The 16,249-nt window shown below is 39.5% G+C and overlaps 1 protein-coding gene across 2 annotated transcripts in view; it reads left to right on the forward strand.

The window, feature by feature from the left end:
- The window catches only part of dennd1b (DENN/MADD domain containing 1B), a 113,766-nt gene that overhangs the window by 59,887 nt on the left and 37,630 nt on the right, over nt 1-16,249 (forward strand). For both annotated transcript variants that reach the window (XM_077606949.1, XM_077606948.1), the window contains 3 exons: nt 3,193-3,293; nt 5,705-5,750; nt 8,360-8,461. In XM_077606949.1, the coding sequence (XP_077463075.1) occupies nt 3,193-3,293; nt 5,705-5,750; nt 8,360-8,461 (249 nt within the window). The remainder of the gene's footprint in view (nt 1-3,192; nt 3,294-5,704; nt 5,751-8,359; nt 8,462-16,249) is intronic.

The following is a 16,249-nucleotide window of genomic DNA, read 5'->3' on the forward strand; positions in this document are numbered from 1 at the left end:
ACAAATTAATGGCCCTTTATCATCACTTGGTGGAGGAAAAAAAAGAATGTGAGGATTTTGATAGCGACTCCTCCACCAAGCGCTTCACTTTCCCACATTAATATTCATAGGATTGATTTACTCACAGAATTAACAAAAGAAGCCAAACTGTTTGCGAGGGAATTAATTTTGACAGGAGCGTGGCATTGTTGTGTTGCGTCTGAAGATGGCGGGTAGAGGAAATATGCATATTCAGATACACAGAGCAAGACACCAATTAAATGTTGATTAAGTCTTAACTATTGTGGGACGGCTGGGTGAGAGATTGCACCGAGACAACAAATAGTGATTTTTCTCCCCAGTCGATGGGAAAAACGAATGCAGTTTAAAATAAACATGGAAGGAGTGTGGCACATTTATACACATACACACAGCACACATACAAAAATTTAAATAAAAAAGACAACAACAATGTACATGCACTCACACAGAGACACTTAGATGTTCTGGCTTGATTTGAGGTTCCATTGCATGGTGTGGGCGGGTTGCACTCTGTTTCTGGCAGCGGTGGTTTTGGCTCTTGGCCGGTCAATTGTGACACTTTGTGTGTCAGTGAGCAGAGGGTCTCCTGATAGTTGGGTGTGTAGGTGTGTGACAGTGTGTGTCCGCTTCACACATTGACTGTGAAGCTGTAGCAGTGTAACAGCGGTTGCTGCTCCGGGGTCCCCGTGGTATTGGCCTAGCCCGCAGTCTCTCTTGGCTAACTCATGTTTCATTCTTTGGCAATTTGCCCTAATGAAGTCCCGCAGGAGCCCCTCAGACCTCTGTTCTCTTTCCATATTTAATCATGTTATTTTAATCTGGGGGATGAGCTAACGCCTCGTTCCCCCGCCGTGCCTGCGTGTGTGTTGCAGGTCATTACTTTTAGCTCGTTTTTTTAAGAGTCTCGGTGTCAAGCGTGGGTGAGGGAGCTAGGAGGTCTTGGCACTAAGACAATGGGAGACAATGATTTACATTTTCTGTGCGCTTTGGTTGAATGTATAGCGAGTTGAGCGTCTTTGAAGAGCAATGTCATCTTCATTTTATTGAACCATGTCTCTCTCTAAAAAAAGTTGACTTCTTTGGTTATTTGGATTCTTCAGAAGTGTGTTCAGATCCTATTGTTGTGGTATTAAGGTGAGAAACACTTGATTAAACGGCATGCTATATTCTTCCACGGAGAAGTATTGGTGCCTCACACACAAAAAATAATAATACTGATAGAATGGAACAATAAAGCATTAAAAGAATGAACATTAAATTCAGAGTTTTGAATTAAAAAAAATGAAAAGATCAGATAACTGTTTAGATTTTTTTAAGGTCTGATTTTTTGCCCTGTTGCACTTTGATTTGTGTGAAAATTTAATGTCACGAAGTTAGTCAAAAGGACCACAAACACTTTTATTATTTTAACCCTAGCGAAAGAATCATGATTCCTTAATTGAAAAAAACTGATGTTTATTAGTTGAGAAAAATGTGTGCCAGTATGATTTCAGCCAATCAAGTGAGTATCTTAGATTGCCTGCCTTCCTAGTGACATCAGTTGATACCCATTGTTTCATGTGTTAGAGGCAATGAGTGTACTATACAGTGGTACCTCGAGATACGAGCTTAATCCGTTCCGGGACTGAGCTCGTATGACAAGATTCTCGTAACTCGAGCGGAAGTTTCCCATTGAAATGAACGGGAAACCAATTAATTCGTTCCAACTCTCTGAAAAAAACACTAAAAACAGGATATTGGATTGAAAAAAATGTTTTATTTCTTATAATTCGCCATATATTGACAAAGTAATAAATAACGAGTGGTTTAATAGAAATAAAGTGTTTAATCTAACTAAAATTGGGCGGATTTCGTCGAGGGGAGAGGGGCACAAAAGGGGCGGGGGGCTTCGTTTTTTTTTTCCACACAACGCACTCGTAAACGGAACAAACACTCCACCCTCACGTTCGCTATCGATGGGCTGTTTGCTGTCGTACTATTCCCTTCAAAATATTCCGAAAATGATGCACACAAATGTCCTCACAATTGGATAACGCATGACCACTTGCCAACGAGCAGCAGTCTTTTATCAGCGATCGCGCCGCTGCTCATGGGAGCTTCGGGGGCGCTGGCTAGCGGCTCCTTTTAGCTTGTAGCATCTGTGTTCGCATCCCCTCGAACGGCGCCTATGATAGAGTGCCATTGCCTGTCGGCGTTGTGCGCACGAGTGTACTTCATTACCCAGAAAGCCCTCTTTTCCCTGCACATGCGCGTTGTGCGTTTCCTGGTCTGAATAACTCATCCGGTGCTCGTAAATATTGTTATACACGAAAGATATGCAAAAAAAAAATGCCATGGCCACCTGGCTTGGTCGCATCACGAAATTTTGACCGCATCACCGGCGAATTATTCGATCGAAATTTCCCCCGTAAGACGAGCATTTTGTATGATGAGCGGTCGTATGATGAGGTACCACTGTATTGTGTGTGCATTATATATTGATGTCAAAATGCATACACTAACTAATTTGGGACATTTTGAACAGTCCCTCAAAAAGACTCCAATCTTTTATCAGCTTTAATTTGTTTATTACAATTGGTTCATTCCAACCCAATGTCAAAAATAAAACTAAACCCCCAAATTTTACATAAAGAAATATCTTATTTTATCTTCAAGTGGCTGCACTCGGAAGCGGTGTCAATTCTTTGTGTTTAAACATTGAACATTTTCTGCATTATCAGATTGACGATTTTTACGCTTAGATAATTCGAGCAATTGTCTATCACATGAAGGTAATTTATACTAGGTGATGCCTGTCCCTTTAATAAGTTAATTCAGTAAGTAAAAGCAGCTAATTTACATTTCAACAACCATGGAGCACATAATTGTTTTAATTGACACAGTAGGGGAGCTATTAACGGTATGATTCATTGCAATCGTAATATCACTTTATTAAGTAGTGGTATTGGCTTACCACTTAGCAAAATTTAAACATTTTCAATAATAAACATTGTGAAATGTTCAGACATCGTCATCAAAACAGGTGGTCTTATCTTTGCAGATCTCTTAATCTGTGGTTTTGGATTTAAGTGTTTTGTTCATTGTACAACAGGGCTTTGAAAATATCACAATATTCACTGTTCTTATTTAGGGTTGAATGAATTACTTTGTCCTTTCTCCTTTTTTCTGTAGTTAACTGCATGTGTCCACGGTGCAGCTGCTCTGCTCTTTCCAATGTACTGGCAGCATATCTTCATCCCTGTGCTGCCCCCGCATCTTCTGGACTATTGTTGGTAGGTTGTTGCTTCCATACACACATGCAGACTCAAACACATTTACATACTGAACATATAGCGTGATTCACCTGGTACCCTAACTCATTAGTCTGACTTTGTTTTTTCCCAGACTTTTAGGGAATTCTTAATGCCACCCCCTATATTTTAAATTTTTAGGTCAACTTTGGTCATCAGCCGTAAAATGTTGAATAAAATATGATATTGTCCTGCTGGACACTGACGAATTATCCAATGTTTATGGGGTTTAATTGGTTTATTTACAATCAAATCAATGTCAATTGTAACACTAAACACACCAAAGGAATCAAATGTTACATGCAGTGCATTAAAAGAGAAAATACATGGAGCCTCTCCCAGCTAACTAAGAGCACCAGGCGGGGGAAACACTGAATTGGTGGCCAGCCCATCGCAGGGCACAAGGAGACCATTCATGCTCACACTCATAACTAGAGGCAATTTAGAGTGCCCAACCAGCCTACTATGGATGTTTTTGGGATGTGAGAGGAAACTGGAGTACTTGGAGAACATGCAAACTGCACATACAAAGGTCCAAATTTGGGATTAAACCCTCAATCTCAGAACTGAGAGGCTAACGTGCTAACCACTCCTCCACTAGGCCCATGGTTAGCTGCAATAGGCTCCAGCACCCCCGTGAGCCTTGTGAGGCGAAGCGGTTTGGAAAATGATTGAATGGATCTATGACACAATAAGAACAATTAAGGCTTACCTGGCACAATTCTTTAAACTAAAATGTCCTGCAACACTAAAATCGAGGAATGGAACTGAACTGTATTATTTTCTGCCACCTAATTGAATGGACTGAGAGAATTTAACATCTGTTACTCTGCAGTTCTGCCATGTGGATTTCAAAACCACATATTTTTTTAATAGAATCAGGTATGATTGGTGATAGCATGCACTGTGAGTACAGCATCTGCCTTTAGCAGCTCTTCATCACAGACTGTAAAATGTGATTTTCAACACTCTGGGAAGACTCAGCAGCAGTTGATTCAATCACAGGGGTGTCCTATGAGCACTAATTACAAAAATAAAATTGTATTAGATGACGAGCATGTACCCACAGTACTATGTTCCTGGATGTACTGGTGCGCGCATATGAATGTTTTTTGATGGACGATAGTGTCATAGCTTAGTCTATTAGACTGCAGAGCTACGATCCTGCTGTGTGTTGCTGGGTTGCATTAGGCTTATTATGAGCATGCAGTCCCTGAATCCTCTTGGGCAGAGGTGATCTGACACAACACTATTTAATAAGTGTGTCTGTATTATAGTGGTAAAATGTGTTTGTGTATTTATATGGTGGTTTTGGATGACAGCCATTGCTCAATGATTCAACATGTTCTTTTCAAATTTAATAAAAACTTGACACATTCATGCCAGAAGTATTTGGTTATTGATAAAGGACATTGATAGACACCAGACTTAAGACAGGCATTGACTTTAACCTTTAAAATATACATATTGTTGTGGTTATGTTAATTATCATCCACCAATTAGCACCATTACTTAATTCATTCACTTGTAACAACGTTTATCCTGGTTGGGGTTGTGCGATGCTGGGGCCTATCCCAGCGTATTCTCTGTGCTTAATTTGCTCTTTTCGCTCAAATACAAGCACTTTCTCGTCGTTGTGTGATATGCACTCCTTTTGCAATTTATCTAATGTTACAAGTCTTATACAATTCTCAACCAATTGGGAGTAGTAATGCACGGAAAATTATGATTGGCTGCTTGCTGTCCAATCATAACAAGAGATGGGAACAGCTGAGAGCAATTAATGACAAAAACTAAACTTTTGTAAACCAATTTCAAAAAAAATTGCTAGCCAAATTTCTCATGATTCAACTGGTTACATTCGTAAACCAGGAAGTGACTCCCAACCTTCCAGGACATCGTAGTTATGTTGACGTAGAATGTGATTGGACAAAAAGCAGCCAATCAGAATTCGCCCTGCTTCCCTATTCCTAATTGCTTGAGATTAGTGTCGGATTTGTAACATGTAATGAATCGAAGTGCGTGTCAGACACGGGAAAACCTGCTTGTATATGTCCAAGAGGGGCAAAGCAAGCACCGAAAATAACGTTTTGCAGAGAATTTATACAAAAACATGCTCTCAATCACATGAAACACATCCTAGTGCGGACAGAACACGCAATAGGGCGCTTCAAACAGATTTTATTTCGAGTATTTCGAATAATCCATTTGTAATTGTGGCATGAAACTAACGTCATACAGTCAGAGAATGTCCTACTTATCATATCCATTTCGTACCTACTGTAACTTGAGTCTCATGACACAGAATCCGAATGAGTTTCAATGTGAATTTTTTGTTCCAACTTGACCCTCTGATGTTGAGTGCTAAAAATTGTTTTCCTCTCCATCTGCAGTGCCCCCATGCCATACTTTGTAGGAGTTCATCTTAGTCTGCTGGAGGTATGTTTGTTCATTCTTTACTAAGAGTACGCACAAAAGTGCATGCAAAAATATGGACATGATTATGTTTATGTAGGATTGTGCACAGCTGGATAAAGTTTGCAAAGCAAGCAAATATATGCAATCGCTTCCACGTTTCAATTTACCTTTAATTCACTGTTAATCAAGTAAGAGGCTATTTCTGGGTGAAAGTAAATGTGGTCCATTTTACAAATCTACTATAATTTAAAAGGCTTTTTATCATGGGCGGGAGTGCTTTAATGAATTCGATAGATTGGATTTTGTTAATTCAAAACCCATAGTTCTTTTCTTTGACTTGAAAGAAAACTATACATAATCGTTTTCCTCATCGTCTCTGTGGGTGTGCTTGTTTTTAAATCTTAAATTTACAAGGAAGGGCAAAAAACAGAAAATGCAAATAAACTCCATTGTTCCAAAAATGTTTATTTGGTATGGCAGGCCATCCCCACTGCTATTGTTTGTGAGCTCCTATCGCAAGCATGTTTGCATGTGCATGTGTGTGTGAGGGGGTGTGCGTGCGCATGTGTGTGATATTTGTCTGACAGTTGTGGCAGTGGCAGTATTTATCACACTCTGCATCCATGACAGACCCCCTTTCTTGCCACTCCATAATTAGTCCAGATCAGCATGTGAGCTTCCACTGCACAGCCTGTCACAAAAGTGACAAACTAGAAAATTCACACAATAACCACACACACACCAACCCCGAAACACATAGGCACTCACACATACACCTGCTTGTATCCTGCATCACAGTGAAATAATTGTTGCGTTTGTCGCCATCAGGATGCATGCAGTGTTGCGCGGAATCACTGTGTTGTTGATGCATGAGATTCTAGTGCTGAGGAGAATGTACAATTCAAATATCCTTTCTCAGTGCTATTCTTCATGCAGTGTGTGTGTGTGTGTTTGTGTTACAGAGATTATCTTCCATGGCACTTGTTTTTAGTTTTTTAATATAGCATTGTATTTTTCTCCTTGGCATGCTCGAGAATAGCACAACAGATTGTGTATACGTAACATGTAACTTAAATAACCAATTCATCAAAAACTTGTGGAAATTATCAAATCAACGTATAGTAAAAACAAACTAATAAGTAATTAACCAGAGCTGTACAGTAAAGCATATTTTATCGAGCGTACCACAAGGTAAACGCCGAATAATCTTATATTTAAATTGCTAAACACTACCAACTTTAAATTCAGATTGCCTACATAGTATGGCAATGCCAATACAGATGGTTACAGAAATGTGCTTTGCAATGGTATCGATTTGACATATTCAAGCCTTAAATATCTACATTTATATTACTTTTTATTTTATCTATTAAATTAAATACATCCCAAAGGGAAAATTACATTGGTTGAGTGACCAGTGCACATCATTTTATCTTGAATAAATGCATTTGTGGGCTGGAAACTTTTGTTGCCCCATTGAAATGCAAGTTATGCCATTTTTTAAAAGAAAATAAATAATCAAATAGAAATGACTAATGCAAGTAATAAATAATAATAATAATAATAATAATAATAATCGGACATAGGCCCTGTCGTCATTATCACAACACAAAAGCCTACTTGTCATCACACGCAGAAACTGCGTGTGACGAAATTGATGGTGCTTCTCCATAAGCTACGTTTAATCGGCAAAAGACCTAATAAGTGTAAGTTACGGACGTGTAATTTGTCATTCCGCTGTTGAGGATACAGGTCGCTTACCTCTCGCTTACCTTTCACTGTCTTCCACTTACCTTTCCTCAGTCAGCTAGTAGGAGGCAGATCACCAACCAAACATCTGTGCGTCATTTATTTTTCTTCATCACATTTTCCAACAAGAGAGCGTATAAGTTATGCTGTACTGTAATTGTGTGTTTAAATATAATATATATCTCATTCCTTTCTTTGGCACTTCATTTATTATACTTACAAATGCACATGGTCACACACTGCTGTACCACCAAAAATTAAAAAGCATTTTCAGAAAGGTTTTTAGTTTTTCTGGACCTAGGAGACCTTGCAGTTACAGCTGACAGATGTTTTTGTTTTATTTAGTTTTGTTATCCAAATTCAGAAAAGTGTAAATTTGAGTTGACTGGGGGAAATATTTTGCTAAATGTCACATTCTCAGCACAGACAAACTCCACTTACTGTGTAAAATTAGCCTTTTGGATAAGAGAGGCAAGACAAGCAGTTAGAAGAAAATTAAATTCCCATTTACTAGATTTTTTTGCTGATTTTTTTTGTAGCTATATTGTGCAGACTTTAATTGAAACATGAGCACTTTTTGTTTGTTCTGTAATTGTGAATATGCTACAAAAGAGCACTTGAATTTTCCAACGTTGTCTATTTGGTAATATGGCTGTTAATTCCTTCCTGTACATGCCAGGGTTAGTTTGTCCATTTTGTATGATTTGTGTTGGATTGTTGACAGACACGTCATTTCTCTGATATGCAGCTGGCTGAGCATTTTTCTTGGCAGATGTATTGTCATTAGAAATTCAGAATGGAAATGACTTATGTGATCCCAAAATGTAGTTGTTTCCCTCACATATCCCGATGATGTGCAATCATTAGTTTTTCTTTTGTAGAGAGTACGCAGTCGGTCCCTGGAGGATGTGGTCATCCTGAACGTGGACACCAACACACTGGAAAGTCCTTTTGATGATCTCCATAACCTTCCCAGTGACGTGGTAAGAGCTTATTTTGTGCAATCAGCTTTTGTTATATTTTGTTGTTGTTGTTGTTGTTGTAGTACAGTAACAAGAGTGGAGGCACTTTTTTTTTTTAAATCTCCACTTCTCCCTAACACTGACTTATTCATAGTGCCAGAAGTTGTCATTGCATTATTCCGTCCCCTTCCCCGCATCATTAATAACTGCAGTACTGGCCCCTCAGTTTGCGGCTGTCTTAAGTAAACTCCCGTCGCGCTGTTCAACGCTTGAAGGCAAACATCATTCCCTGACCATCAGAGGCTTATGGGAAAACTTGCAACTCCCTTCCCCTTCATCTTTATCCATTCATATCATTATTTTACCAAGTCTTGCCTTGCTGCCTGCCCACTGGCACGTTTCTGAGAGCGAGGGGTAGGAGGTGGGAATGAGGCAGGGGGAAGAGGCGATGGCTGATTTTCAAGGGGGAGAGAGTGGGAAGAAGGGGGCCAATTACCAGTGTGGGCCGTGAAGCCACCTGCCAGCCCGTCGTCTCTTTAATTAATGGAGCAATGATACTGTGGAGATGCTTCCTGCAACGGTGACCAGCTCCAGGGTCACTCACGCATTTATACTCACACATAGGTATATACACACCCCCACAGACAAATACATACTCTATGAAAACAATACACAACTTGTCTTGCCTTATCTCTGTCAAAGCAGGATTGTTTGTTTTTCTGTTTCCAGCCGGTGCGTATTAAAGCCGGGCATGGGTACACCCTGCTGCGGCTGCACACACACTATTAGAGCGCAGTGCTAACAGTATAGACTCTGATTCCACTGCATCCCGTTGTCCGGTCACAATAACTGTATATAATTTAGTCGGCTACTGAACCAGATAACAAACCCTCACATCTTTCACAGTTTCAATCATTTCTTACTCTGCTTACTTGCTTATGGATTTTTTTTTCTTTACTCCACCTCACTCTTAGCAATGAATTTATTAATAATAATTACTGTATTAGTATTGCAGATTTTTACGGCGTGATGACGAATTGAAACAAACATCTGATCCAGGTTTAAAATACATAATTTTCTTTTTGAAGGAGGGCTGGGCCTTATGGCCTAAAAATAAAATCTCAGATTTATTTTCACCGATGTTTGATTTGAGATTTTAGACTCCCTTTCACTTTAAGGAGATGATAAGAGAAAGTACAAAGAAATCTCAAAAACAAAAAAGTTAAACCAAAGTCATGTATATACCGTGCAAACCTTCTGTGTTGATTATCTCCTTCTCTCCTCTTATTTTGCTGTCAGTCCCCAAATACAAAGTAATAATTACTCAAAGTAACAAGCTCTTATGGAATAATCTATTGAAGAATAGTGGCTAAAGTTCCATTATTTATATATATATATATATATATATATATATATATATATATATATATATATATATATATATATATATAACTCTGAAATTAATTGTAATTAATTAATTATTTTTCAAGAAAACCTATTCATAATAAATATATCAATTATCTCAGAAAGCTACTATTGTTAATTTGGATGGGAAATGGTTTCCACAACCTCAGAAAAGTATGCAAAAGGAAATACAACCATCACATATTATTAGTAAAATGCAATTTTACTGAAGCATAAATCCTCCCAGCATTGGGCAGCTAATGGGTTAAAGTTACTTGAAAAGACTTGCAATGCCTGACGCTAAGGATATCATTAGTAATCATTTAAGGCTAGATTTCAGACATAAAAGGAGAGCTGCCATCCAATCATAAATGTAGAAATTCCCCAAATGAAGGGCCTTGTTGTTTCTGCTAAGGCACAGTTGTGTTGGAACGGTAATGGGCCTTCCCTGTTCACGCATGATTTGCAGAATAAAATTGTCGGAAAGAATAATGAAAAAGAGAACGCAGTCCTGACTACGTTGGCTGCCGTGTGTTTCTTGTCCTGCTGCACTGGCTACCTCTCACTTCTACCTGGCACCCCGTAGTATTCTGCAGTGAGGGAATGGGGCCAAAATTATTTGCAAAGTGAGTTTGTCATTAAAAAAAAAAAAATAGTCCTGATTTTTGATAAGCGACAGAAGCCAAGAGGGAAGTCTTTGTCTTTGCCGTGTGATAAATTAAGTGGCAGACTCTGAGGCTGTTTTGCTTTGATCCAGTGCTCACTGTTTTTCCTGACTAATGACAGAACATAGCCCGCACGTCATGTCAAATTACACCACCTAAAATGGAGAGTACACCGCCATTAATATATTTAACACTGCAAACGACTGTTGTTGTTTTCAATCCTATTCTTTGCTTTTTACTGCCTGCTCTCATCTTTTCATCCGAGCTGCCGGATTAATAAGCAAGCGAGCAGGTACTAATTAAGTGGAATTCCAGGTCTCTTGTTAGTCAGCTTGTTAGCGATGAGGACATGCCACGTGGCATTTGATGTTTGTGTTTACACACGGGGGGGATGTTTGAGGCATTGTGTAGTCAAACAGAGGCCTACAGTCTTGATTAATGCTGAGTGATTCTCTGCCTGAGCTTTGCAGCCACGCATTGTTTGCGAGCCACTGAAGCCACTCTTCATTTCTCTCCAAAGCCTGCTGTATTATTCCCACTTTAAAGGCCCAGTGTCACTTTGTGTAAATGTATAAATCGAGTGAAAGAGATTCAAAGTGCAAGGCCACAGGCAGGATTTTATGTCTTATTCCGAGTGTAAATAAGAGCGAAAACGAAGCACTCAGATGTTGATTTAAGCAAACCTTATGAGATCCTGCTAATTAAAGCGGTACAGGCTGTGAGCACATGTGGACTGTATTACGCCAGCCGACTGACCAGTGGTCGTGCTTTTAGCAGGTTCAGAGTTCACAGTTGTACCGAATTAGCCGTCCTTCCTCAGACGGGACCCCTACACCGGCTCCACGACTGCCCGCCCCCTTAATAGTCTTTCCCCACAACTTCACACATAATATTTTAGATTTATTGACTTTCACAAATGCTACCATGCCAGTAGCAGTTCCGTTTGCTTAACAAAAAGCAGAACGATCTAAATGATGGAATATTGGTAATAGGACTCACAAGGCTCTATTTTTTCCATTTTTAACCAAACCAGTCTTTTTTTGGTGTGTTTGTTTGTTTGTTTGTTGCTATTTTCTATAGTTTTACTTTTGCTAATTTACTTTTCTTTTCCTGAGTTCAGATTATATCTGAAAACAAAGGATATTTCTAGAGTTTGCCAAGAATTGAAGTTTGAGTATTTCCTATGCATAAATAAACAATATTAATTGCACTGAAACCGTGCTTATGTCAGTAAAATCAATGTGTTGACAAGCATCCTGAAGAGAAAAATAGTAAATATCTGCGTGTAGATCAAGGTATTTTGGTTTCTTCTTCTTCTTCTTCTGAGACACACCGCTTCTCCTCTGTATAGACATTGTGCTGATAACATTATAATTGGCTTTTGGTTGGTTGGGCTGTTTACCCCACTAGTCATTAAAAGTATCCAAGAATAGCAGATTAGGAGTCTGTTAATTCTGAAAACAAACAGCGTGTGACTGAATCGGATTCTTATTTGATCCCAGCAACTGATCTGCTACCAATTTTTCATGTATTATTCTTTCTGTGCCTGGTATTCAAGGTGAGGTGCTACAAGGCAGCTTTGCATCCCTCTTTTTCAGATGCTCCCTCACATCACAGCCTAATTCCTTCTATTCTCCTACTTGCTGCCTCTCGCTACTTTGCTTGACACCGTGTACCCATACACTCGTGCATTTGATCATCTGTATTCCCAATCAAGGGGTAAATATACAGCATACACTCCCACTTCCTGTATTTCAAGCCTGTGTTTGGAGGTTGACAAATGAATGAGGGGGCTGAGGTTTGTCTGCACACCTCTCTTGAGATCACCTGGCACACTTGATCAAACATTGCACTTTCAATTTGCTGTTCGCTTCCCAAAACACATCTACATCATCTGAATTGGGCGGCCGGCAGACTGACTGGGAATATTTACATTCGCAAACACAGACGTCCTCTTAAGTCCGAAACTTGCTCACATTTCCTTACGTGTAAATGTTTTTTTTACTCTAGTATTACCCTTGTTTCTTTTAAAATAACTTTGCCATTTAGGATTTGAAATGGGTGTGAATCAGATACACGTACACATGCACACACACACGCGTGCGTGTTTGTTACTCACATGCCTTCATTATGAAATCACGGTTTTGTAGGCTAGAATTAAAAAAGGGACTCTTCCATCACCCACTGCGTTGTTTCGACAATTCTAGAGATGACATTTAGCCATAGTTAATTATGTATGCAAAACTCCACTGCTCAGCTGCTATAAGAGGTCAGCTTGACAAAATAGCAACATATTAGGGAAAGTCTCATGGCAATGCCTATTAAAACAGTCCTCTCTGATTTATTTTTATGTATTATTTACTGCTCTTGTGCATCATAACGCCTGTACTACATGCTGTGAAACTACGAATTAGACCTCTCACTGCTCCTTAATTGCATCTAATCGTGGTATTATTTTAACCTGTCATTCATCAAACCCTAACAAAGGCCTGCTTAAAAACGTGGAATTTAAAATGATTTCAAATGAGGAGATTTTATTTGTGCACATATGTGAGAGGACATGCCTGTTCAGCGTGTCTTTGTTCATATTTGTGTGCACGCATACAGTTCAAACTGCAGCACATCAAAAGAAAGTGGGAGATTTTCATAGCTATTTTTTTTCTTTGTAGTTCTTTAATTGCGTCCCCATGGCTTTCTTTCCATGGACAGAATCTTAAACAAAACATTCAGAGGGTTTTTTGTCTGGATTTTTTGGGGAGGAGGAGAAGAAAACCCAACTTTTTTTAAAACAACACACAAGAATTGGAGCTGAAGCCTCATGCTTTGAGATTCATTTTTAAGATTTGATGCACATGGTACTTTATTTTACTGTAGTTTTATAGCAACATAAAAAATAATTTAAATGATTTATTTTTCTTTAGGCTTACCATATTACCATTTTGAACTAAGTCCTTTTATAGTGAATTCATATTTTTTTTACATTCAAATTTGATTCATCTTACATGGCATCTCGGAAAAATCTAAAAATCAATCAAGTATCATTGCCAACCAGTGAAGCAATATTTTTGCTCAGGGATGTAAGTAAACAATGTTTTGTGATTTTATGCAAGAAATTGTGATTAGCTTTACATTTTTTTCCCACAGAAGAAATACAATTTTGTTAGTTTCTAACACATACATACACAGAAATGGAACTTTTTTTTGTAATGACTTAAAAGACAAACTAAGCCAAAGCATGGATCTTATACAGTTTTGAGTGATGATGTTTTAAGCACTAGCTTAATTTAATAGGAAATGTCAATGTCCAACTTTTAACAGTAAATGACCATTTAACAGAGTGTATGAAAAATATATTTTTAAGCATCGCCTGGGCTTCATAATGTGTTGCATTTATTTCAACAAGTTATGATAAATTTTTCAGCCATTGCAGGCATTCTAAGGATTTGTTTTAAAAATTCCCCTGAATGCCAGCATCTCTCAGGAATCGGAGTACTTGTTTGGTATCCATATTAATGCATTTCATCGCACGCACACAGATGTCTGATAGGACGGTATTCTCCCTTACAGTCAGGCAGCGACCATGATTGCACCTGCTAATTACCGTCTCCAGCTGGAGAGTTAAATGGAGATCTGTTCGTCGTCTGACCTTTGACCCCCTGCTCTTTATGCGACGCACTTCAAACCCTGTTTGGGGCTAGCTGGGCCGGGCCTTAATGAGGCCTCGTGTCTGCCCTCTGTGGGCTGCGCGCCTCGGATGCTCCTCTTTCATCCACGACCATCCTCCCTTGATGTAAATTGAAAAGATCACAGCTATGGGGAGAAGACCTGGGCTGGAAAAGCCTCTCTGCATAGATTATGAATATCATAACTCAACAGTTTTCTTTAGCTCCCCCAGCCGCCCACTCCCCCTCTCCCGCCGCCACCTCTTCCCTGCACAATGCAATAGTTCTAATTGGACCCAATGGGGGACTCTCTGGCTTTGATCTCATCACCGCCACAGTGACTTTACACTAAAAATGTCACTGCCAAATAGGGTTATCACCTGTAGAGCCTGGCCTTCCTCTGATGCCGCTACGCGTCTCGTTAGTTTCACTCAAACTGGAGAAGTTAATTAGTTTGACAGCACCATTACCGTGGAGACGCACCTGATGATTGCGGCGTGGGCTTCGCAGTCAAACTCCAATTACCAAACACACTTATTTTCATGCGATATGCAAAAGGTACATACCAGTAGGGCGGCTTGGCTTTCGTTTGACGACCTACCGATATATTTGCGAGTGTTCATTGATCACTCACATGTGACACAGGAGGAATTTTCATTCCCATTAAACTTTTGAAATTCTACTTTTTCACCCCTAACAATGAGAAAAAAGAACACAACTGATTGTGTCCCCACCTCATTAAAAAGTGTTTGCCAGCACGATGCTCTCAGCCGTTCAAAGCTGCTGCACACAACTAACTCTGTGTGCGTCGTAAACTCAGCTAGCCCGTCTTGTCTGACAGTCTTTGGGGTATGCCTCCCCCACTTAGACTGACATTGTGTTCACTTTGATTCACCCCCCCACCACCAAATAAAGGAGGAGGGGGGGAGACATTTTAATGAATTGCAAGGGTGGAAAAAATCTCTGAAAATGCACATAAACATGAAATATTAATTCTAGAAAGAGCTTTACACAAACATAAAAGCATTTAGCACAATGAGTGAATCTGGAGATGACGCTTGTTAATTTAACTGTGATAAACTTTCTGTTTGATGCCTGGGAGCATTCGCAATGGCAGCACGGGGATGCTGTGGAGAGTAAGAAAACCCAGGAGAGATGAATCGACGCTGCTCATTTTGTTTCTGTCCCAGTTTAAGACTGACATTCTCTCCATCTCTCTGTTGCCTTCTTTCTTCTCTGTTCCTTTCCGCCTGTCCCCCGCCTGAGCTCTCTGAACACTTTGCTTCTCCTCCCTGAAGTTTTCCCAATCGGCTGATTGCAGATACAGCATTGTCTCGGGATCGCTGCCGCTTCACAGCGTAATCATTTGACCGTCTCTCATAACAATTGTCCCAAAACAGATGAAACTCGGGGTCGTTTAGGGACGGACACAAAGTCCTGTTGCTGGCATTTTGCTTTGCTGCTTTTAGAAAGGCGATGTTATCTAGACTCTCAGTCTGGAACGAACAGCAGGGTGTACGAATTGAACTGACTGTATATTTTTTCAATTGTTCTTAAACACTTCTATTAAAAGAGTGTTCATATGTGACACTAATTCAAATGCTTTAGATTAAAAGATGCATTGAAGAGTGCCGTGTAGGAAGGCATAGTTTTAAAAATTTGCTGGCTTTTACACAGGCTCTGTAAGACTTACTTCTAGTGGTCACATATTGGAGTTATTGTGTTTAACGAATTATCTAATCATGTTATGTCATTTCTTTAAGGCTGAGCTACGTTCTCTTCAGCAATCAGCAGCCATTTTTTTTCACTGTAGTCTGAACCTTAGGCTGGTCTTTGGTTCCCTAATGTAATCTGGACAAATAATCTTTCTTTTGTTATGTGACCTGAAGAAACAGGATTTGCCACTTTAGGAGCCCAGAGTTCCTTACCATAGGGAATCGTTGTGAGGTCTCCAAAAAGACCGAGTGTCCCCTGAGTGTTTTTTTTCTTTTTATAGCAAGTATATGTAGGCAAGTTAGGTGTAAATACGCCTGACTTGCACTTTAACAGCACCCTTATACCTTATAGCTGTCTATACT

The sequence above is a fragment of the Stigmatopora argus genome, chromosome 8 (genome assembly GCF_051989625.1).
Source record: "Stigmatopora argus isolate UIUO_Sarg chromosome 8, RoL_Sarg_1.0, whole genome shotgun sequence".
Lineage (NCBI taxonomy): Eukaryota > Metazoa > Chordata > Actinopteri > Syngnathiformes > Syngnathidae > Stigmatopora > Stigmatopora argus.